This window comes from Lepeophtheirus salmonis, chromosome 3 (genome assembly GCF_016086655.4).
Source record: "Lepeophtheirus salmonis chromosome 3, UVic_Lsal_1.4, whole genome shotgun sequence".
Taxonomy (NCBI): domain Eukaryota; kingdom Metazoa; phylum Arthropoda; class Copepoda; order Siphonostomatoida; family Caligidae; genus Lepeophtheirus; species Lepeophtheirus salmonis.
In genome coordinates this window covers 4,757,955-4,784,488 of record NC_052133.2, presented here as the reverse complement: position 1 = coordinate 4,784,488, position 26,534 = coordinate 4,757,955, and the positions used below count along the sequence as shown (strand labels likewise).

The following is a 26,534-nucleotide window of genomic DNA, read 5'->3' as shown; positions in this document are numbered from 1 at the left end:
ATTCTTAATCATGAATTTGCATCACAAACAAGTTTTGCTACCTTTATTTTGTGTTTGCATATGAGTAATATATTTATTTAGTATAAAAAATGTGTGATAAGTTATAACTTCTTTTTTTGAAAGCATCCTTGATTTTATGTAAAATTTGAAGTTTATTTATATATCAATTTAATGCATATATAGGTATAAGCTACTTATGGAGGACATTGAAATAAACACATTCTTGAGTAATTATACATTTCTCGATCTGCATAAGAAATTTTAAAATATTATATTGCATGAATGAACTACTAATTATTATTATTGATTTCCTAAAATATTTTACAATTGTTGATGGCGTGTAAACTTCTTCTTTTTTTGTTAATATTTTATTTACATAATTGAATTTAACTTTATTTATTTTTTTAAATAGGAGTAATTTTGTTCTCAATCGTTTTATCCTTGGTCTTATTATAATCAAGGACAGGTAGCTTCTTGGTGGTTAATCCAAACAATTGCAAATTATCGACAGGGCGTTATTTTATGGGGCATTAGGGACACTTCATTTAGATCCCACACTTGATTGTAAAAATTAGAATCACCACAACAAAATTATCAAAATTTTAAGAAGGATATAAAAAAATACTTTATATACTACCTTGATGGTAAGAATAAAGGGGTAATCCTTTTTTCTTTGTCTGCAACCCGTTTACACTATAATTTTGACAGACAAGGTCTAGCGCATTAACGTAAACGTGGCTGGCTGTTTGCAATTATTTTATTTAAAAAAAAAAAAACTAGATTCGAAATCAAATTTAATTAAAAAAAGAAAAGAAGGCACATTTGTAATTGCCATAGGCCCCTCTCACTTTAAAATACGGCATTGATATTACGTACATGTATTTTTAACCTCTTTTATACTAGATGTCTCGTTTTCAATTTATATATACCTATATATTTTTTTGGCGGCAGATGCGATATATTGTCTTAAAAGCAAAGTATAGGTAAATAAATAGAATAAATTCAGTGAGCTTAGAGTACTTAGAAAGATATCCAGATTTTTCTGATACTCTTATTATTGTTTGGTACGTTAATTTATTTAAATTGACTTAGACCCTGTTAATCTGTGAATACTATTCAAAAATAATATTCAAGCAGTTGGAGAGAGAGAGAGGCATAATTGACAATTTCTATGAACAAATTATTTTTATTAACCCTTTGGAGGTGCCAAAAATTCCACTTAAAATGATAAAATTTATAGGCGAAATTATTGTTGTGCCCGTCCTTATTTAAGACTGAAAAATGTTGCCCCTTCCAGTCTAGTCCGGTCCTGGTCCGGTTCAGTTCAGTCCTAAAAAACTATAAAGTTTACTGATTGAGGACGTAACTCAAATTTATTTCTTCTTTGTTTAATTAGTTCTAGTAGTGACCGTTTTAAGGTCTGATCCCAAGGACTGATAAAACTAGTCATAAGACTGGATTGAACTGGAACGAATGAATAAGGAACGATGCAACACTAGTCACAATAAAAGAGCTACAAATTGATAGTTTTTATTTGATAGACCATATTGGAGTCAATATAAGTCACATAAATCAAATGAAGGCTCTAAACTATAGTTAACATTCTTGGATATATCAACTCATCTCAGACATTTGAATTAAATATGTCAAACAAATATTGGGCTTTAATTATATAATATGCTGTAAAAAAATATTTAAAAAACAAATATCTAATATATATTTTTTTAGTTCTAGATTTTATTTTGTTAACTCACCACATATTCTGATTTCCAAAAGAAGAAGATGTTGCCTGATCAATGTCAGTTTGAAAAAGGGGGGCTGAATATTTTGTCATTAACTAATTTAAGAATGAATTGTTACAAATATTGATTCTTGTTTTTTACAAAGTATATTTGAATCCTATTTAAAAACTCGGACATATCATCAATAAAACTCACTTTTCGAGTAAATTAATGTTAAGTTGCCTTTGATGATTGCATTAATATCAGATATTTACATTTGAAAAAATTAACAAACTACCAATTGATTAAGGACACACTCTTATATTTATTGTATCACACAACCTTTTCTCCAAAAGGAGAAGGAAAATAAGGCCTAAATTGAATTGGTAGTTTTCCCCATTTTCCCCAACTATGGAACTATTATTTAATAGTTAGAAAAAAATTGTTTATAGCTCAACAAGGTCTAATTCAAAGTCAACTAAGGTACGAATAGGTAGGAATGGGGAAAAGGGGAAAATAATAAAAATTTGGATCTTAGAAAAGGATTAACGGTTGGTGCTATCGTTCGTTTTTGTTCATTCTTTAAAAGTCGTATAATTAACATCTCGCTCTGAGTTACATAGTAAAGTTATAATATATAAACATATATTTATTATAGTAGTAATACAATTATCCTTCAAAAGTTACAAAACAGTCAGCTGATGGTAACAAGGGTCTTAATTCAGTAGTACCGTAAGTCTTACTCCTTTCTTCTCCTCACACTCTACCAAATTCCTATTCCTGCTAATAGATGGCAAAGTAGTAGAAAAATTGACAATTAAAAAAATTAAAGGGTAATTTTCTATGTTAGTGGGATAACGATTTGCAATATGTGTCAGCTTTTTAGTTCTCGACTCTTATCCTTTATTAGTGCATTGTACGTTGTTTGGTTCCATATAACTATTTTTAGTTAAGCTCTGAACACCCTTGCCAATTAATGTATAACAATTCCAACAGCTAGAGAAGAATGACGACATGGACGCAGTTAGCTTCGGCAGTTTTTTCATTTTCTTTTTTAATCAGAAAAGGTTGAGAGATTAAATCAAGGCATTGTTGTGTTGAGGATTAATTGCATTCTTAGATCAATAGTATCCTTAGTAAACAAACTAACCACCTCCATTTTTTTCTAAGGATAGAGTTATTATACATTTATTAGCAGAAATTTTTTCACTGCTGAACAATACATAATTCGAATTAAACCAAATTACACGTTCGTTATGGAAATTTTTTATGGTTTTTTTTTTCCTAGTAGGGAATGGCATTGACGTCCTAATTTTCTTCGTGCAACAGGGTTCATATTTAAAAAAAATAATACCGTTTAAGGTTGCTAAGAGTAACAAAACTAGTACTCTAATCAAAGCTTAGAACTTACAATCCTATATACATAAGTTTTCCATGGGGAACGTAAGTTTTAGACAAATTGACAGCTTACAAAAATTGTCAATGTAAATTTTTATGTAAGTAGAATAGCACAGTAGGGGGTATCTCTATTAGGAGGAAAAAAGGTTGGGAGAGTCATTAAAGATAACATTGTGTTGTGAAGGAATTGCATTTTTCTATAAATTGACCTTCATGGCCCTAACTAGATAAATTATTTATTATTTTCTTCAAACTCTTCCTTATAACATTTTTAAGTATTTCTCCTTTTTTAAACTGCATTCATATTGCATTTTTTATGACTTAAAATACAACAAAATAATTGTCTTTGGAATTGACTTAGTGTTTTAATGAAACGTTCCTATTAATATAACTATACTAAAATATAATTTGTATTAATATATGTAATAGTAAATAGACTGATATATTTTTTATGCAAGAGAAGAAATGCACTATTTTTTTAATTATTTAAGGAATTTTACAGAAAAAAATAAAATATATTATATTAATACAATATAATATCCCTTCTTCAACACACACAATACTATATAATATATAAAAAGGATTTCCACGAAGACATAGGGAGGAAGGATATATTATTATCGTGTGTACTGTGTCAGTCAACTCACTTACCAAGTATGTATGTATGTATACTTAGATATGTAGAAGCGCAACGCGTAGCACTCTGTAGCGTACCTAAGCCGAAATAATAGAAATAAGGGGGGAAAACTTTTTTTTTTGAAAAATTGACTATTTTGAAAAAAAAAAAATTAAAAAAATTAAAACAGTTTATATTTGTGTACAGAGGTGTGGATGAGGTATACATAAGTATTCATTAATTGTAATTGCCTTATTTTTGACTTTGTGAGTTACAAATTTTACTAACAGTAAAAAATATATTTATAATTATAATATTAATTATAAACAAGATCATCGAATAGGAGAAGTTGCTAATTTTTTAGAAAATCACAAATAAAAACAGATTCTTCATCGCAATGAACAAGGTAAGCCACATTTTTTTATGTGTCTGAAAGAACTCATATACTTCATTATCATTATTTATAACGATAATGTCGTCAACAAAAGCCAAACAACTCTAAAAATATTCATGTTTGAAACAAAAAAATCATTTTGCTCATTATATTTCTATAAAAAAAATACTTCCATAAATTCTAATGTTCAACAAATTTATTTACATTTTTACACATAAAATTTAATAGTTTTTTCCCATTTTTTTGTCTTTATTTTTTAATCTGATTTGAATAATATTTGGTATATTAAATCAACGGTTTATTGATAAACTAAAGAATGAAACAAATTTAACCTCTCATAGTGCCCAAAATTATAGACTTTAATCTTCTTCTTTTTTACATTGAGATATTGATTTTATTTTGCTCTGATAATTTTTTATCAAAATCAGGAGATATTATATTTGAGATATTTAAGGACAAAGAAAATGTTCTTGGTCAGCCATATTTTTGTACAACTTAACTATAAAAAATATTTTGCATTGATCAATAGGTATCAAATTATGTATTACTTGCATTTATCCGCTAAGTGGTTTACGAGCTAATATCCAAAACGCAAGGGTCTTCAAGACTACTTTTCTTGAAAGTTCATGATAAAATGGGACTTAGAACTGAATTGAGTTACTGATCTGAAGGTTTATTTTTGAGTTTCCCGATAATAACATATCATTTTTTTTTTCAAATTGAATTCAAAAAATAAGATCGATTCTATGTTTTATATGCAATTGTAAAGTCAATTTCCATCACATTTTTTCCGATGAAGCAAGCCCAAATCTATTTTCTCAGCTTCATAGTTAAGTGTCTTTAATTTACTTGTTGTATTCAGAGGTGAGGAAAAGTCATCATACTCCATGTCCTTAAAATTTTTATTCGAGTGCAGCTCGAGTCTTTGTATATATTTTATAGAGTCCTTAGATTTCTTTTGAGTTCATTTCAAGTTCATAATTATAATAATGGGGCAATAGTGTTAAGGTTTTTCTTGAGTTTAGTGTTAAATAACTTTTGAGTCCGAGTGAAGTCCAAGTCATCACCTCTGTTAAAAGTAGATTCAATGGTTCCTTGTATTTTCGAACCTTCCACAAAAGAGGGACTATCCACTCAGGAGAAGCCTTATAGAAACCAATATTTTTTTTTAGTTAAAATACAATGAGTGCTCCTTAGAGCTCCAAAAATGAGTTTTACAATCTATCGACAAGGTCTTGTGATGATACGACAATCAAAATACTTGTATATTACATTATTTTTCCGAGTGACATCCAATCTCAAATTTATTTTTGATATCAGAATATGTCACTCTGTTTTCCATACAATTCCATAATTAGTTCAAAAATATTACTAATAATTATCTGGTTGATATAATATACCTATAATCACCTTATAATCTATAATACTCATTAATTAAATGCATTGAAAATTAAGTATTTAAATACATCCTCAATTATAAAAATATGCTGATTGAATACGAAGAAATAAACAAATGAAAGAATTATAAGTTAGAAAAATATTTTCATTAAATTTTTTGCCTCGTTTAATTTTTCAAGAAATTAGTGAAAAAATATGAATTATGTGCGGACTCTTTCAGGTGGAAAAAAATAATAATTTCTGCTCATGGTGGATATTATTTTCAGTTTGAATAAGTACAAGTGTATAGTTATTTATCTATATTTGAGCATGAATTTTGATCAAACATTTATAGATATGACACATAATAAGTAGTATCGGGGGAAGGGAGGGCTTGGCCCAATAATTTATTCAGCATATCGGCCAATTAATCTAGAGTCATCCATTGTCACTTCAGTGAGACCCTTCTAAAAAGAAAACGGTGATTACAGCAATGTGGTATGCCTTTGTTGCCCTATTTATGATCATATGTATCAATAAGTAAAGGATAGAGAAAGATTAAATACCTTTTAATGAGTTACCATCACATTGAGTCTAGAGTAAACATATAGTTGATTTTATAAGAATCATGGCCTATAAACAACAACGTTCCTTCTCATTTCTTTCACAGTTATTTTGTGACTATGAGACTATGATTGATATATTATACGTTTAAGTTTCAACTTGTACAAGAAGATTGTACAAGCTACAATATATACCTTGCAATAACGTTTAATTCAATTGCAACATTGGGCACTCTATTTGACAACTACATATACAATGATGATATTATTTCATTTTAATATATTAAAATTACTTAGTTATTACTTTGTACCTAGGAGTAATTTAACTGTCGACGAATTTTGAATTTTATAATATACCAAAGAATACTTAGAAAATTAGCAATTTTCAAAAAAAGTAAAAATTACAGAATAAAATATATCGACCATCCAAGAGACAATTCAACTATTGTATGATTTTCATCACCAGTGATCTTAATTCTTCATTAAAAAAATATTAATAAACTTTTTTTATAAGAGCTTATGCAATCTGCTACCTAATTTACAATGGATTTGGCGAATTTATATATTATGAGTAATATACATATATAACTGACGTCATTGGTACTTTATAATGTGCCACACAATACTTAGTCATTAGGAATTTTCATCTAAATAGTGAAAAATACATCTTTAATTTATCAACCCTAAAAAAAATATTCAATTATTGCATTAATCTTATCACGAGTATTTTTAAAATTTTCATATCCTTTTTTGCTAGCAACTTTTCCAATGTGATTGTACAAGTTACAACTACATTCCTCTATGCTTAATTCCACGGTACAGTATTCTTTATAAAACAATTTTGATCTATTTATAAGAAAATATACTTTAGGCTTTAGGTTTAGTAATATTTTTGAAATAGATTTATGATAGGATTCTACTTGATATCATTTGTAAAACATTTTTATTTTTTTGAAAACGAAAACATTTTATCTTTTATAATCATCAATTATAAAATCAGTTATAAATAAGTAACATATCGTACCGTTAACCATCAGTGCCGAACTATGGTTGGTGTCGATTTGTGAATTTTGGGTTCAGTTTCAGGCCCAAAATATACCATAATTCAAGTTAGAATTTTGTACAATTTGTTACTGGTATAAGCAAATTATATAAGCTGCAACCAAAAAATGAGATAAAATAATTTAAATGAAGTAGGGTAATACAGTAATTAAAATTACATTAAATGTTCCATATATTAGTACAATAATTTTAGTCATTGTTATCAAAATTACTTATAAATTTTGAGTATTTTGTGGGACATAATAAAGTTCGAATGTCCATAGTTATATTACTCGTAGATACATAATATATAAGTGATTTTGTAAAATTAAAATATGTAGTTGTGTATTCAAAATGATTCGTGTTATAGTTAAATAATTTTACTTACAATCTGCTTATAAAAAGGACTGTAAAAATATTTGGAATGAGTTTGATGCATGGAAAATAAAGTCCTTCAAAATCCAGTTTTCAAACTGTTTCATTAAAATTATATTCTTCTATTTTGAGGAATACAGAGCCTTCAAAATGAATAAATTGTGTATACTAAGGGGATCCAGTTTTGTATTTGACACATTTAATTCTCTTTATCAAAAAGGCAGTTCATGCATTGTTTTGTTTTCTATAAGGAAAAAAACTTTGTTGAGCTTTTTTAATATGAGGAAATGATTTAAACACCCTTAAAAAAAGATTCAAACTTGTAGGAGAGTCTTATGGGTAATTGCTACGATGATACACAAGTAAATTTTAGGAAATACTTTAATAATTAGTTATCAATCATTTCATCTGTTGCCTAATTGTTCTTAGGGTGACCAATCATTCCTTTTCTACGGTCATTTCTGGACATCCTTCCTAGGAACTTTTTTAGTAAGTACATGATATGTTTTATGTGGAACAAACAGTTAAAAATCGATTTAAATTGTTATTTACTTTATTCTTATGTATATATATTTTTAAATAAATTAAAAAAAGATCCAAAATATATGTTCTTTTTTGGAAACAATAAGAATTAAATTATTTACATTTACAATATTACCCCCCCCCCCCTAAATTGGCACTTTTCTGTCATATTTTTGTAAGTCAAAATATGGTCACTAATGATGGGGTTTCAAGATAAATCTTGGTATTACCTCTGTCTCCAACCTTCAAAAACTTGATAACTCTTTGACCCAAATTCTTGGTCTCATATAAGATGTTGTAGATCGCAATATCAATAACCTCATACCTACGAATTAGAAGAGTTAGAACAAATTCATAAGTGAAGGGGATAGTATTATAATAATGACGTCACATATTTGGTATGCCATATTTAATTATCTTTATGACAAGGACAACTAATTGCTTAGGACAATATATATAAAATGAAAACTTCATTTTTGCAAATTAAGGGTTTAAATTTTACTTCACTTTATATACGCTGATCAAATATAAAAGACAAGAAAGTTGCTTCAGAACTGTAAGTTCAACTGTGGAATGTCTCACGAGTAGAGATTCTTGATAATGCTTGAACATACTGGACTTAAATATGTCATTGATTTCCAAAATATGTACATATAACTGACAAACTACTGAAGTCCTGTTCAAGATCATTAACAAAAATGGATAAACATTTACAAATTCAAATGAGAAGGTTCCAGCCATTCAAGTCTTTAAATGACATTTGCAATCAAAGCATCGAATTCCTTTGTTCACTTTCCTATACATATCCCTTACATATATGCATTTGAATGCATATGACACTGAAGGCTTCATACACCCTTTGTAACAAAATTATTATTACCAATGTATAGTTAGAACATTTTTTTTAAAGTCTAGCCTCGGGCTAGACTTATTCAAAGTCTTGATGTCTAAGCCAAGACCAAACAGTTTAAAAGAAAGACTAATCAAAATGATAAGAATTATTTTATTTCGGCCTTGATCCCTCAATATTTTGGACTCAACTGACGAATCAAAGTCTGAATCTGGATCTTCTAGGCGTTGCAGTTGCATACAAAGAAGATAAAAATTTATTAAATAACATGAAGGTTCCAACAGCATATTTTTTGAACTCTGCATTGATTGAAATCTATGTATCTGTATGGATCTTTGCTCCTACTAGTTAAGTTTACAGTGGCATAGCTACGGGGCAATTGGGACCGTGTTTCCTCTAAAATGATGTTTTTAAGTCTCCTCCCTCAACTGAAATATGAATATGGACATAATTAAAATGGTGTTCTACTAAAAAATGTAGAATTTGGGACCACATCTTAGATTCTGGTGCTTAAGAATCCGTTATAATATCGTTATAATATTCAAATGTGTCCCTTCCTAGACAAGTGGCTAGTACTGCGGGGTCTAATAATTATATTAATATAACTAATCTGTTTTTCTGTTTAAAACGGGTCATTAAAATGACATCTTCCACGTCGTTATTTTTATTGCATCCCGCAATCTTTCATCCAAAAAGAAACAGAAAAAAGGTCCGAAATCCTCTGGTAGTTAGCCAAATAGATCAATCAAATCAACTGCTATTTATCTCATAAGTTATCCCAGACTATCATTGCCATATTACTTCTGAACAACTTTCAAAATTAATTACATATATATATATATACTTAAATATTATTTTTTTCGCAAAAATAATGAATAATGAAATAGCCATGAGGAAGGAATCAGCAGCTCACAACAAAATACGAAATAACTCCGTGCTTCTTCTTACTTCTAAGAATTTGAAATGCTCCTCCTTTTTTGATTTTTTTTATCTGATGCAAGTTTAGTTACGGGTCTGTTTGAGTAGCCCTATCTTAGAACCTTAATATCGTCACGTTCTCAATCATTCAATATAGTGGCCTGTTCTTGAACCTTGGACTCGTGTAAGAGGTTTATTTACCACAACACTTCAATAGTACAACATGATACCCATGTTAGTTTTTTTGTTAAAAAAAAATCAATATCCGTATAAATATGCATGTAATTAAATATCCCAATAGGAAATGCTTGGAAGATGATTCCATATGTTTTGCATTAATCATTTTGTTTCGGGAATTAAATATCCCTAAACACATTCATTAAGAAAAATTTTTAATACATATATGATTATCTTAGTTGGGTAAGAAAACCAATATCCAATACATTCTACATATATCCTTATATTTGTACATTCTATATACTTATAAAGTATGTATAAATACATAACCTTCAATTATAAAAGTTTAAGGACAATTTGTGGAACAAAGAAAATGGTTTTGAATGTTATGTTTTTTAGGGAAAATACATACATACATATACACATAAGTAAATCGTTTTATACATGCTTATTTTCATTGCGTGTAAGTCAATTTGATTGGAATCAAAATAAAGAAATATATTATCCTTAAACTTTTACGTAGAAGAATATTATTATTTGAAAGAGGATTCAATGATATTAGGATTCGTTAAAGGAAACTTGCCAATCTTTCTTATAACAATAGAAATAAATTGTATAAAAACATTGTTTTAAATACATGAAATGCCCTCAAATATTTTGTATCTAGCTTGCTTTAAGAAACAGGTGCATGAAAAATGAAATATAGCATGATTTTGATGTGATTCAATTCTGGTACATACATCAGTAGTAATCCGGATCAAAAGTCTGGACTCAAGACACATGAATTGCTCTCAAGTTGTTCATTTAAGGATTTAAGTGAATAACTTAAGGCATTTGAGAGAACTTTCACGAACATTATTTTTGAGTCATGAACGTTTTACACTAATTAAATATTTTAATGTAATAATTTTTTTGAAAAGTTATAAATTTATTTGATCAAAAGTTATAACTTTTCCCAATCCTTCAGTTCAGGATACGGGTATATTCCGGTACTTGATCTTGTCTATTAGTTATCTAGAGCAGAATATTATAAAATTTTATGTACTTGTTCAGTTCAAAATGATTTGCTTCAAAAGCCTATGATGTCGTAAGGAAATCAAGTTACTTCAATGTCATATTCTAATATAATATTTTAGATATTATTTTGACTGCAATATTTCTTATGAATCATGATATGATTAACTTTATAAAAATTGGAGGTGTTTATTATTTGAGACATATCGGCTGTGGCTTGCAATTTATTGACTTGAAAATCCAAAGAAATGGACATTATATATACAAATTTGAGGGTAGAATACATGAGACTTTCAAATTTGTGACTTTGTCTAACCGCTCTGGTATTGAGTAGTACAATTATAATTTATTTTATTTTCATTAAAAATATATAATGAAATATAATTTTACAATTCATATAATATGTACGTGGAAAATAAATACAGTTATACCTCAGGTTGCGAGGATTAAGAATGGACATTTTGATGAAGATGACTGTATTATTATGATATACCTTGGCATATTGTGTTTATACCATTCTTTTTTTTTTTTTTTTTTTTGCCTCGGCACATTGATTTATGATTAATAATTTGAAGTGCATAGTAGATCAAATTGTGGGTATTAAGGAGCATGCTCTAGGTCAGTTTTTGCCAACGAAAATTTAAACAAAATTTCGAGGACTTTACTGCTTGTTTTTTTATATCAAGCGTTCCCAACTGATTGATCATAAACATATATTATACATAAATGACACAACTTATTTATTTATTTTGATAGAAATAACCAAAGTGTTCCTTTACCACATAATTCTAATAATTAATCAATCATCCACTCAATTCAAAAGTCTACTTGTAACTCACATATGTAGTTCTTACACCAACATACGGTCACGACTTGGATTTTTCTTGAAGAAGGAGTTGGGGTTCACTTGCTCAGAAAGTTTATTTTTATTTACAGTAGTGAAGTTTTTAATTAATTTATTTTTATAATATAAAGTTGGACACTTTTTTCATATATATTTTTAAAATATAACATTGGAAATTTTTTTACATATTGCTTTAAAGTTGATCAACAACCAAATTTTTGGCTGAGGTACATATGTTTTTATAAATACCCTATTATATTTATTTTGCCAATTAAATAAATTATTTTGACACCCTTGTTTCATTTTTTCACGTGATGTTAGGGCATTGTTGATGTGGGCCATATTGGAGGCCTAAAAAATCAAGTTGTATAAAAAACATCATTTTTAAGAGAAGTAGTGAACTATTGGATATTCAAAAGGGATTAACAAATAAAAGGACTTAAACTTTACTGTTTATGAAAAGTATATCCCTCTAATGCCTACTTTTATTGTATATCTGACCCTATAATGTATAAAAAAAATTTATATCATAGTTATATTATACATAAAAATTAACTATTACAGAGGAAAAATAAGATATTGTTCCTAAATTATCCTATTTTTCTCACCCTAATCAATCAAAAAATAAAAACCATTTTACAAATTTTTAGTACCTACTACTTTGTGTATACTCTAATAACATTGTCTATTGTTGTCATCAAGTTATATTTATTTAATACAGAAGGGTTCAATTGATGACGATTAGTTAAAATGCACTATTTGCCATAGAAACATATTTTATAATTTAAAAAAAGAGTAACTGTTGTTGAATATTTCAAATTTTGATAAACATTAGTTCATTGTTTACATATTCTTTTAAAAGTTTGACAACAACCAGTATCTTGTACACAAATTTACTTTGAAATTTGACAACAAGATTTTAGTAGTTTTAGATAGAATCATAAATATCCCAATATATACATATATAATCTGTGCAACGTTCATGTACGAGTATAAACAAATAAATTTTTAAACGCCGACTTAGGCCTCGATTTGACTTTTTAATCATAATTATAATTAATTTATTTGTTTGCTTTGAATATGCTTGAATTATTATCCAAGGACATATTATGGATTTATGTATGTATCTAATAAAACAAAATTGAGTTTTATTAAGAAATAGTAATATAATTACATGTATATCTCAATGAATTAAGGTAATTATATTATTATTATGTACATCCAATGATGAATTTTCAGGGGCAAAGTGTTTGTAATATGAACCTATGCCACCAACGTGTTACATGTATGCATATTAACTACTATCTTATTATGATATAGAGAGTTGATTGAATATAAAACGCATTTAAATCACTAGTTTTTAACCTGGTTACTTCAATTGACCACATTCAGAATTATACTACATCCCTATTTTTTTATCTCGGAAATTTAAGGACCTTTTTTAAAAATATATTGTTTTTTATCCTTTCATATCATATTATGTTAAAGCATTTTCAGTAAAGAGCTTAGAGTACTTGTGATGATCATAATTAGAGCTGTATAAAATATGACATAAAATCCAAACTATACTTTTTGTACATAATTGCAACCTGAACAAGGTAACTATTTTCCAAAGCTGTTAACATAATTCTGAAATTCAAAAAAGAGGACCTCTAAGTATAAAGCAAGAACTGGTAAAAAATTATCCCTAGTGAGTGTGCTCACGAGAGTCTTTATTGTTAATTTATAGGTGTAAGTCCTTCTTGAACATAGAGTCGAATTGAGGATTGACACTGAAGTCATTTCTGCCTATGTCCTAACTAGATATAGAATATCATTTGTCTCTATTTCTATTTTATATTTAGTTTGGGCATAATGGAGGTACTTAGGTATTCGCATATTTTCCCAGGTGGTATACATTCTAAAAAAACTGAGAACCACTGTACTGGTACCTACTAGATGCTGTACAATGTTGTGACCTGTACATAATATACATATATATCGAATGGGCAATTAAAATCTGAACCCTTTGAATATTAAACTTCAATAAGATATGATTCATTGATTAACAATATAATTTCAACAAAATTAATATTAAAAATAGATGTGTGTCTGAACTCTCTAAATAATTAATGTAGCCATCCTTAGCGGCAATGATGGCGTCTAGGCGGCGGTGAAAGGTCTGGGACTCGCTGTGGATGTAGTCCTCTGTTATGGTGTCCAAGTGCTGACTGACAGTGACTTTGAAGGCCTTGGTGTTTGGATGAAGGACACTGCAGGTCTTCCTTCGACATGCATACAAAAGCTTCGTTTTTAAAACTTGCATTGGAAGGCTCAAAAATATTTGAATAATGATGAAGAAAAAAATAAAAGATAAATCCATCAAAATGGATCAAATGAAGGTCGAACCTACATGTATACGTGTTAATTTTGATAGTCTTTAATGGATCGGATTCCCTCAAGGAGATGAATAAACAAATTGTATATATGGCTACAATGAATCAAATGATTTCCACCTCCTAAAAACAAGAAAATAACAAAGTCAAACAAAGTATTTATAGTTTATCCCCATTACCTTATCTTAAAAATGTTGTATGGCTTGTAGGCATAACATTATTCCCTCATCTTTAGAGAGTAGATCGGCGGCACACCTTCGTCAAACTCATTATTTACAAATCAATGTACATAAAGACAGATTGGATGTGACCTCCCTACTTTTTTAATTGACTTACCGTATTATTGAAAACATATATACTTATCAAGAAATACCTACGTATACATACAAGTTTGAAAGAGACCTTAATAATAGATTGACGTGACAGGTTTATAAAGTCTCCCTTCGGTCACTCCTGTTACCAAAAATATCTCACCTTCCTTTAAGTAATGCAAATTAGTAAATTTGTCCACAAAATTATTTTGAAATTAAAAAAAAATGTGGAATGAACATTCTAAATTTCTTTTCAAAAAATAATTAAACGCAAATTCTTCTTAGAGAAGTGACGGCAGGGGGTGGGTTGGAGGGGCTGTAACCCCCTTCTGCCCAAAATCATGGAATTTTGCCTTTTTTCTAGGAAATTAAATATTTGAAATTTTTCTGAAAAAAAATTCAAAAAAGAACAGCAGCTCACAAAAGATTTCAAAATTACACAGCCATTCACAAAAACTTAATTTTTAGGAAAAAATTTGCAAAAAAATCAAAGTTATTCGCAAAAAAATAAATTTTTAGAACAAAAAGAAAATGGCAAGTATAAAACTGTTTCGAAAGAAATTAAAAATTCATAGCTATCTTCAAAAAATAATTTTTTTTGAAAAAAAAGCTAATTAAAAGCAAATTTTAAGTATAAATTTTTTTAGAAAAAATGTTAAAAAATCTATACCTATTTACAAAAAATTAAATTGTTTTTCCAAAAATTCAATATTTGAAATCTAATTTTTGAACTATTTGTCTAAAAAAATTATTTTTTCATATTTTTTAATCTTGTAGACGTCTCTATATACTTCTACGACATAAATAGGAATTACTCCATTTTAGATCCTCAATTCAAGTCTGAGTGCAACAAAGTCCTTGTTATACCTATAACTTTGAAACAAATCATCAGTGTTACTCTCAGTCATTCATAAGCAGAATCACTTTATAGTAGGAAGATCTCTCCTCAAGAATGATAGAATAATGATAACATCATTGGAATATATAAAAAAACCACTGCTTAGGTTAAAACTACAAAAAGTCTCAAAATCGTCTGAGGTATTTTTTCCTACAATAATAAGCACACGAAAAGCTGATACAAAAAAGGTTCATACAAGAGTTTCAAAACAATGCTGCCCAACAAAATAAGGATACTTGACCCTCTTCTGATTAGTATAATCACAGTACACCGTTACAATGCTGAATAAAAAACATATTTTTTTTAAAGTTAACAAAATATTTTATGTCAAAGTCAAAAGGGTGCCAAAAAAGATATTAAGGGCACTCAAATACATAAATTATATTTGCTAAAAAGGTAAATGTGTTTTTTTGTTTATAGGAATTCAAATATTTTTTTATATCATCTAAAAGAAAAGCATGTAAAAATAGGTAGGTATATTGAAGGATTTTATTAAATACTTGTAATATTTTTTTGGAATGATTTATCAATTATGGTCATCAACCTTGAATATTTAGAGTAAAATGAACTCAATAAAATATTAAAGTATTTATATAGATAATATATTTATTCTATATTTGCAACAATGGTTAAAGAACTGGGAAAATAATAAATAAACAATATAAAGGCGATTTTGCAATAACATATATTTACAAGAAAAAATATAATTGTATATTTTTGCTGTTTTTTTAAAAGGAAGTAGACAAAATATTATTATTAAAGTATTTAATAATTCATATTTCGCTTGATACAAACAAATTAAAAATATAAATATGCCCAATTTATGTCAGCTCAATGCCATTTTTATTCATTCCCTTTTCTTTTTATTCATGTTTTTGAAGTGCCTTTGCAAAAATAGTATATTCATTCCTACAAAAATCAATTAATGAGTTCTGAATTAGATATGAATATATATTACTTTTTTTTTTGTACACATTTAAGAAGATTATACGTGATGTTTTTGTTTTTTTTCTATGTCTACACGTTTTGTATAGCAAAAACGGAAATATTCTTGACGTTGTCAATGGAAAGCTTCAAATAGAAGAACCCTATATTTTTTTTAAATCTCATCGTACGTTATGCGTAAATGATATCACCGCAGAATTGATTTTGAATAAACACTTTATTCATCCAGATTATCCTTATATAGGTGAGGATTAAAAATAAACATAATCAAAGGATAAAGTAATAATGTTTACTTTTATATAGAACAAAAAATAAACATTAAACATTCTACAAGGTTACCTAGTTAACTTAAATCTCTATTTTGTAATATTAGCAATGTGCGTAGCTTCGAATCACGATCACTCCTAGAGAAGGAATTATACATTATATACAACAGGTGCAATAAAATCCCCTCCAGGCCTCAATTACAGTCTCTATACAGTAGGCCTTTGCTACTTAGTCCCTTGGCAAATCCTGGACTACCTTCTTGATCCGACTGATAAGTTCGTCTTTGATCTTTGCAGGGAGTTCGGTTGGTGTTTATCGTTCGATAGCTCCACACACAAAAAAAAAAAAAAAAAAAAAAAAAAAAAAACACCAGAGTCATATCCAGTGAGTTTAAAGGCTAAAAGTCCGAGGAGAGGAAGTTGTCAAAATTGTCACTTCGACATTTGACCTCAGCCTCTATTGATGGTGCCTCAAAATCATCTTAACATGCCTCCAATTCTCTCTTAACTTTACAAACAAAAGTATCACTGAGTCCCAGAGTTCGAGCTATTGTTATATTGTCGCTCCCGGTGTAGATGCTAAGGAGGGATCCGTGCCTTTTCTAAATATTTGGGACCACGAATTCGTCAATTGATTGTATTTTTTCCTACTGCTGCAGGTTGAACAAGCATTCTTACAAAAAAAAAAAAAAAAAAAAAAAAAAAAAAAAAAAATCGGCTGCCTATGTGGCTGCGTTTGTATAAAAGAACACACCAAATTGAGAGTATAGATAGCTTGCACATCTTGTATATAGAATTTCAAGGACAATGGAAAGGTTTAAAGGAGTAATTGTGATACTACAATCCTTACATATACTTAATCAATGCAACTTTATCTAACCAATGAAAGGAAGATTAAAAAACATATATATTAATGTTGAATTTCGGTTATGAAATTCTAGACCAGTCTATGACCATTATAATTATTGTATGATCAAACTGATTCTGTGGTAGCTCGATTTGAACCGATCTAGTAGTAAAATTCGGTCTACACAAAAAAGTTGATCTCGAGTGGTTCCACAGAAAAATCGACTTTTTAACGTTTTTTTATTTCTAACTACGGTTCAAACTGTGGTCTTGACTCAATCATAGGTGCAGATCCTTCCAGAAAATAATGTTTTATGACAGAATCAAAAACAAGTTTGGATCTCAGATCGAGACTCAAAACTAATAAATATGATTAGAGAACCTTTTTTTATAGAAAAATTATTACATATGTAATTATATATGTTATGAAATAAGACGAAAATAATGTTTCGCCTTGTAACAAAGGTACTGCAAAACCAAGGGGAGTCTCATCCCTCAGTTCATTGGTCAAATGTCCAAGTCTTTGAATATGTTCATCGAGTTTTGTTATAGTCTTAAGAATATAAAAGATACTTTAAAGAGTACCTTGAATCCAGTGGGAAAATTGAAATTACTTTTCAGTCCGAGTCGAGTCGCAAGTCTTAGCTTTATATTTCAAGTCATAAATCGAGTCTTTGATTGTGCGATCAATCCGAGTACCAAGTTTCGAGTCCAAGTCCTACCTTTATTTCCCAATTATCCATTTTGGTAATAAAAAAAAGCTCCTAATCATGTAAAAAATTGCAATAAATATAAACAAAAGATTTGCTGACGTAATCGGATGCACTTGTGTGTGCTATTTTAGATGTAATATATTTTCATATCCTTTTCATTCAAATAGATTATAAGATACATGGTATTTAGGGATAAAAAGATCATTGTAAATTCATATATAATCATAATTCAATGTCAAAATCCTTACTTGAATACTTATATAACCGCTAATTCATTAGATTATTTTAACAGTCTTAAAGGTATCCATTTTATTATAGGTATTTGAATGAAGGACATTGGATGAGTATTTATTTAGGTATACATATATACATGTAACATAGGTATTAAGCAAATACATATGAATTTATGAAACCTTGACGAATTTTATTCTGAAATTAGGGTACTTATACATCCCTATGTATATGTCATTAAAATGAAAAAAAAATTGATTACTTTTGGGACAAATTTCCCTTCAAATCTTATGTTTGTAAGATGGTTTAACTTTTCACGTAGGCAGTAGCCTATAACCTTAATATGTATCAAAATAATCTATTGTAGTGAGGGATAGTTTTCGGGTATGTTTTTTTTTCTCAATCCAAGAAAGGAAACTTTGTTTTTGCAGATAATTTGCGGATATCTTTTACATTGATGTTCCAGGTGGAAGTATTATCAAGACCCCTTCCTAATTGTACGTATTTTACTACTTATCTGTCCTTTAATTTCGATAACCACTCGGGTCCCGTCATAAACCATAAGGACACGTTCAAATCAGATGCAAAAATCGTCCTATAGAACAACCTTATATAAATTACACCATTATAGATATCAGCCCGTGACGCCATCATAAATATATTTCAACCATCTTGTAGATATAATGAAATATTGAATGTTTCTAATAATAATATATACATACTTAAATCAGGCCTTAATGAAGAATAACTGCAAACTATTCTCGTGTATGAAAGTATTTTATTATAATATTAAAAATAAGGATGCCTTGTAGAAGAACTTTAAAATTAGAGATGCTTTTCAAGGTCCGATTTTCCCCCCCATATATATGACCAATACAGCCTTAATGTTTAGTTAATTTCTTTTCGATATATAGTGAGTTAGTCCTAGTGAGAAATATGTAGTTTGATGGTCAATAGAATCCTATTAACTTGATGGTTATAGGCAAGAGATCCAGTTCAAACTTTATAAATACAATGTGGTAGATAAATTGTGAAGTGACACGTTATTATTATTATTATTTTTTTGTTTTCCAAGGATTTATTATGAATAGATTAGTATTAAAAATAATTAATATATATGTATATATAAAGGAGGTATTTCATCAGCCTTGAGAAATCCAAAGATGTTTGACCAAATGGAACAAAAGATCGCATGAAATCCTATTATTTTTTATTAATATCAAATATTCTCATAGATTGCTTAACATGGAATAATTTTCAACTTTTTATAATCATACCTAGTTAAATATCCATCCATATTGGTAATCAAATAGTTACACAAGGGTCAATTGCATTCGCGCAGAGAACACTTCCACCAATGTAGTAATCCTTTAATTCAGGCAATGGGGCACTGTGTTGGGCAAAATTATATATACTGTTTACATCATGAGTCCTTGTACACTTCTTACTTTATGAGAAAGAAAAACAAATCTAGGCTTTATATTAATGATACAAAAAAAAATTATTAAAAATGAGATGAAGGATGAATCTCTATTATTTTTCAAAAATTCCACCCTCTGCCACAATACAGAGCTCCAAGCGGGATCGAAACTTACAACTAACTTTCCTGAGGGTATTTGCCGGAAATGTCGGCATATTCCTCCTCCACTTTAGCCTTCATGACCTCCACGCTGCCGCGGTAGTGGGTGTTGGCCTTTCTCTCAACGGTGAACCCCACATAGTAGTCAAGTGGGTTCAGGTTGGAGGAGTTGTGCGGTCAAATCTCCTTGGAACAAAATCCATTGGCCCCTAATTTGTTTTCAAATACTTTTGGGTGTCAGGCACGGTGCTTTGTCCTGTGTCCCTACTATCAGTTTACAATGATATAGGTTACGTTGAGGGTGGGAAACGCCTTCTTGGCCATGATAATTTACATCCTTCAAGGTCTCTTTTATCCCCACCGGTAGAAACGCCGTATCGTCTGAACCAATGACACCAAGCATCGCACCATTGACCTGGGTGTTTCGAATCCCTGGTGAATTTTACCTAACGAGGGGCATCTTGGGAGGTCTTGGCAATGTACCGAAGGCTACGGGAGTTGCTGATAGGGTCCACTGTGATTTTTTTTTTTTTTTGGGGGGTCTTCAATTTATTAGAGAGGATCTTCGCTCGTTTTAGCCTCTTTTGTCTGTGTAAAGCCGTCAAATCCTGAGCTTTTGTGACATCCCTAGACTTGAGGCCAAAATCATCCTTAACAATGCACCAGACAGCCGTTTTGTTAACTCTGATGTCCCTGGCCATTTGGCAGATGTTGTCACAAAGGTTCGCGTCTATGTTTGCCATCACACTCCTTATGAGGGTTTCTGTGCGGACTGATCTTGGTGTTCCCGACCTGTGACGATCGACAAAGGATTTGGCTTCGTTGTAGGGCTTCTTGCCGTAGTATACAGTGGTCATACTGATCCCGAAGTTACGTGCAATCACGGAGAGCGATTTTTAGACGAAGTTTTTCCCATTTATGTATTTTGAAACTCCTACAAGACTTACGGCTAACTTTATTTCTTCAATAAACACCTAAAAGGAACCCAGTTTTTTGTTATTTCTCCCTTTTTATGAAATTTTCACGACATTTAAAAGTTATTATCTGTATAAAAAGAGTACAAAGACTTACTTAAACATTTAAGGGGAAAATACCTTGTGGGTCCTCGAATTATCAAAATCCCTGACAAATAATGATACAATTAGAAGCATCTGAAAAATTTCCGTCTTGACAAAAGCTTCAGCCCAATAGATGCTAATATATGATCTCAGCTAGTGTTGTGTCGTTTCTATCTATCCACTCTAGGCCATTCCAGTCATAGAATTGGTTATATCGGTCAGTTGGACCATTCCTTCGGACTATCTGTAATTGAACTGATTTAAAACAACAACAAATAAAGATGAGGGACGTCATCAAGGACTAAACTTAATGTGTTTTTAGGACTGAACAGGACCGGAATAAGAGTGGAATGGGCGGGACTGCAGTTTTCAGTCTTAAATGAGTACTGACACAACACTAGTCCCAGCATACAATTGAATTTTGAATCCAATAATAATACAAAATCAAATTCATCCTGATTTCGAAGGTTAATCAGATGTCTGATCCCAACTATTATGGCATCATTTGAAATATGTATTTAAGCTTTTTTAAAGAATTTATAAATTGGCCTCGTAGATCTTGAGGTTCTCAAGAAATCACAAATTTTGTGGGCAAGTAAATTTTCCGCGTTTTTTTAAACACATTCTATACATCACAAATAAATTTTGACAAAAGAGGCTCTAAATAATAAAAAATGAAACATATTTTTAAAAAAAGGATGGCCATTTTAAGAAAGTAAATAAAAAATATTTATCTGAAAAAATTCATACCATAAAATATGTACTAGATATATTTAAAAAAAGTAATTCGAAAAAACGGAAGGGAGCCTCATTTGTTTTCTGAAAAAGTGAGAATATTTAAAAAAAAAAAAAAATACAATTGAACGAATGAAAAGGGGCTCGCGGTTTAATTTTTGCTCAGGCCCCACTCATGCTAAACCTTGACCTGATTTATTTACAACTTATGCAATACTTAGTTGTATTTAAATATTTGTATGTGAATAAACAATATATTTTTCTCAAGTGTCTACATTACACAACAAAAACACTTAAATGGTGTATGATTAAGGAAGGCTCATGGACATCTATTCAAAAATATATATTATTTCATAGACAATATTTTTTGGAAATTTATATATTTCTATGAATCAGAACCAAATATAAAATATATATAAATTACCAATTCCTAAACTCCTATTTTGACCTCAAGGTGTAGTAAAGGGCTGAAATTATTTTTGTATGTGCAATATGTTATGTATAAATCAAAGTAATGTGTTGTCCAAATATTAATACACTATGTGTTTAACACTTTTATTTGATATCTATGGATATGTCGATGGACTTCACTTTACGATCATTCAAAATTATTTTGTAGATTTTTTTTATGTTCTTTTGAACGTTCTGTATGTGCATCGTCTTCGATACTCATTTTGGCCTTGTTTAAATTTAGAAAACCATTTGTCAATGGTTTATTTCATTTTGTAAGAGTCCGAATTAATTAATTTCATTGAACAAGGATTACGCTATTTATATGGAGCAAGCAATATTTTTTCCCTGGCTACATGTTTGGGCTAAAATCATATGTAGTAAAGCTGTATTATTTACATAAAATAACTCAAAAAAATAGTACTACCTAGGTCATATGTTTTTGTTTGAAGCAAATAGTTATCTTTTTTTAGTTGTATGAATTACACTATTATATTTATTTTTAAAGTTTTCCATAAAGTTATTAAACATAGTAGAAGAAATTTTGGAAATATAAAAGTCTAAATTATTGTCACAAATATTACAAATTAATTTAATATTATCAAAAACTCACAATTTTCATGATAACTAATTGCCATCACAGATACAAATATATCTTTTTGATTAGCACAGTTTAAAAAGATTTCTCTGGTGTCTGTATTTTGTATAATTGCTTCGTATAGATTTCAGGAAACAATACAAATATTTAATAAATAGAATCTTAAGGATATATTAGGCCTCTTCGATTTATCATATTGTTTAAAGAATCTGTAACTGTTTGAGACTCATCATCCATAAATCCTTCTTCAAAATTAATATTGGGAAATTCTTTAAGTGAACAAAACTTGGATTGACAACATTTCCATAAAAAAGGTTTCTTGATGTTTCGATCTACATACCCACTTATAAGAAGTAATAGACTTAAATCAAGTTTATCACAGTCCATTAAACTATCAGCATTTAATATTGACAGAAGCTTTACCGAATTTTTCTTACTATGGGTTGGATCTTCTTTCACTAACACTCTCTTAATATTACTTATTTTCATTTTAGAGAATCTGATAAGTGACTTCACTAGAATATTTTTTTGCCTTCCAAGTAGCTCTTCACAAATAAAAAGTAACTTGCACCAGACAACTCTCAATATCTTCTAAATCTTGTCTCAATGAAGTAACTTTGAATAACGCCTAAAGTGATAAAGTGAAAATCAAAGGTTAGAAGAAGTTCCTGAGTAAGCTTAATATAAGCGAATGTTGAGTGTTTCACAGCAATGAAAGTTTCACTCGAAAGTCCTGGTTTTTTACTCCACCCCCACCTCTTTATAAAATCTTTCAAAATTTGATTTGTTCAACGTCCATACTTTGTATGGGATTTTGACGGTTATTCCTTTTCTTACAGCCAGTGGCGGGGGATCTCACATTCAATATGTTGTAATATTTACGAATCATCTTTAGAAAAGGGATTTTTTTTCAAGAAAATGGGGATGGATTTTATATATAATACATCTCCAAGGTATTAATAGTGCTGTGATGAAACAGAGAATCTTGACAATAGTTTTTTTCGATTGCACTTGGACGAAGCACTTCATCAGTAAATTTGTGAGAATATATTTTATGGACTTTCTTACTTCAATATTGTATAAAGACTCAAGATGTTCAAACTTTGTAGCAATACTTTTCTTGGAAAACTTGCTTGAGTAGTTGCTCTACCGCTCTTTCAATCTTGTTGATGTCTTAATAAATAAGAAGGACAGTTTTGGAACCAACAAGGAATAGCGTCATATTTTAATCATTTATTCGTCAATTTTGAACTTTATTGCTTCTTCATTCGAAAAAATCAGAATCTATCCATTCTGTCTAGAAATCTTGATTTCGAAAATGTAAGGAGCAAATTTTAATTGTATTAAATGAATGGGAGAAATATTTCTAATCTCTTGGAATGACACATTTCCACACGTGGAGTCCATCTGGATCTTTGGAATATGGATGAAACATTATTTTGCTTTCCATTTCATTCAGGACTCTCCTTTTTTAAGGTGATATCCAGACCGACATCCAGGAACTGATCACCTACTCTGAATCTTCATTATCTCCACCAAAGAATCTTCTTTAAAACTCAAGGGATGGAAACACGGTGAAATTTGCAGCTGTTATTACCTAAATTATTAGTAGCGTTCTTTTTTTATAACTAATTATGCTTTGTTTTTATTAGACCAAACATGCAAGTGAAAAGAATAAAATCTTCTTTTCTCTCGCTCCATATTAATAACGTACTCTTTCCATTAAGATACGGAATTATTTTTTTTCATTTTTTAACAATAACAAAAGTTGAGTAACTTGTGCACAGATCGTTTGAAAGTTGATAATCATATAGTTTAGTTAAAGTGACGCCATCTACAAGGTACGGCAGCAAAACCTAGAATTAATGTTTATTTATATGCCGTCCTTTTTGAATAAACAAACTATACCAATCATTTCATCCTCATGAGCGAGCAACAAGCGAAAAGGCAGCGCATCTCAGATCTCCTAGATTCTGGATTTGATGTAATGAATATCCCAGAGATTGTTAAGTGTTCAAGGATGCTGGTTTTTAAGTTGATCAATATGAAAAAAAATGGAAGATACCTCTTCAGGAAGTCCAGAAGGGGAGGTAATAATTTATAAAGTCATTCGAAGTTCTTGTTAAGTTTAGAGAAGAATATAAAGGAGATCCCACTAAGTCGATGAATTGCCTCACCTCGACGACTTATCTATGGCTCCTAGGACCATCAGGAGGGATATAAAGCAGAACTTGGGATTAGTTTCTTTCACAATTACCCACACCACCTTCTGACTGACAGCATGAAAGCCAGGAGGCTTGTGAGGTACAAGACAATCGTCGACGAAAATGTGTCTATTGTGAAAATTTTCTTTTACAAGAAGATGTTGATCAATGCCATAACCATCAGAAAGACCACTGGCTTGCAGAAAAAAGAGAATAGGTTCAAGGGATTTACCACACCAAATATCTAGCCCAAACAATTTTGAGTAAAAAATGTTTTGTAGACATTATTTTTTTACCTGTTATTGAAAATATAAAATTATTGATGTATTTCTAAATCCATCTCTTGAGTCCATGTTTTGCTGCCCTACCCTGTATATGTCAGTCTACGAACTTTTCTGTTGACCTAATGCATATATTGCAAGGATTTATATTTTTATGTAATCCGTTAATTGACCGTGGATTTTGATTAATTTAATATAAATATATATATTTTGTCTAAAATCTTATTTTTGAGCGTTTTTTTCTTAGTAAATACATATTAAGGTATATAAAAGATGGTTTTTTATATTTCATTTGTAATAAGCTTCCATAATTGTTGAACATGTTTTGTAGGGAGTAATAAAACCATTTTTATCTGATATGATTGTGTATTATATTACATCAAATACAAATTAGAATATAATTATGTACTAGTGATGTCATGGATCACGAACTGCTAAACTGACAAAAGTGGGTTACCCTAGAACCATGAATGTGTACTAGCCAGCCAAAAATAATGAATCCTCATCATTCATCTAGTTTGTACTTTCCTTCTTTCAGCCCAGAGGGAACCAACTCAAACATCCACTTCCCAGTAGAGGTCTTTTTTCCGTCATAGGCAAACTATAAAATTTGATTTATAAAAATTAGAGCAAAATAAGTAACTTCATAATTGGTCAAGATCTTTTGCTACCCTCCTGAGGATTTCGCCCTAGGCGAACGCCTAATTCATCTATAATAAAAGATACAGGCCAGCTTCTACTCATTCCTGCTTGTGCTTAGTATTACATAGGACTTATTTTTACCGACAATGGTAAGAAGGAACCAGATATCCAGCCTAATTGAAAAAATGGACCAGAACTATAAAATTACATGATATATGTTAAGAATGTTAGTGATGGAACCAATTGGCCAAGAGGGCAATGGCTCTAACTTTTAAGGAATATTTATAGAAAGAGACAATAAAAAATTGCATCTTGCCTAAAAGACTTTAAATACCAAAATTTTGGCATAACATTTCTCATAAATTTATCTTCTATAAAAATAGGTTAGTCCTTCAAATTTGATCCCTTCCAAAAAAATTAAAAATCCTACAGCTACTCCTGATGATATCACTATTATATCGTCTACCCTCTTCCCCACCCTTTCAAATAAATTCCCACTCTGATGGTTAAGAACTGGGAAATGTTAGAGCAATGAACTTCAGTGAGTCCGGAACCGAAGTTTCAGGATCTCATTACATCACTAATTCCTAGT

At 29.7% G+C, this 26,534-nt stretch overlaps 1 protein-coding gene across 1 annotated transcript in view; it reads left to right on the top strand.

Annotated features, from left to right (window-relative positions):
- The first annotated feature begins 3,923 nt into the window (after nucleotides 1–3,923).
- The window catches only part of LOC121114363 (uncharacterized), a 95,040-nt gene continuing 72,429 nt past the window's right edge, over nucleotides 3,924–26,534 (top strand). Inside the window, exon 1 of the mRNA XM_040708311.2 lies at nucleotides 3,924–4,141. Within this exon, the coding sequence (XP_040564245.1) occupies nucleotides 4,133–4,141 (9 nt within the window). The 5' untranslated portion in view covers nucleotides 3,924–4,132. The remainder of the gene's footprint in view (nucleotides 4,142–26,534) is intronic.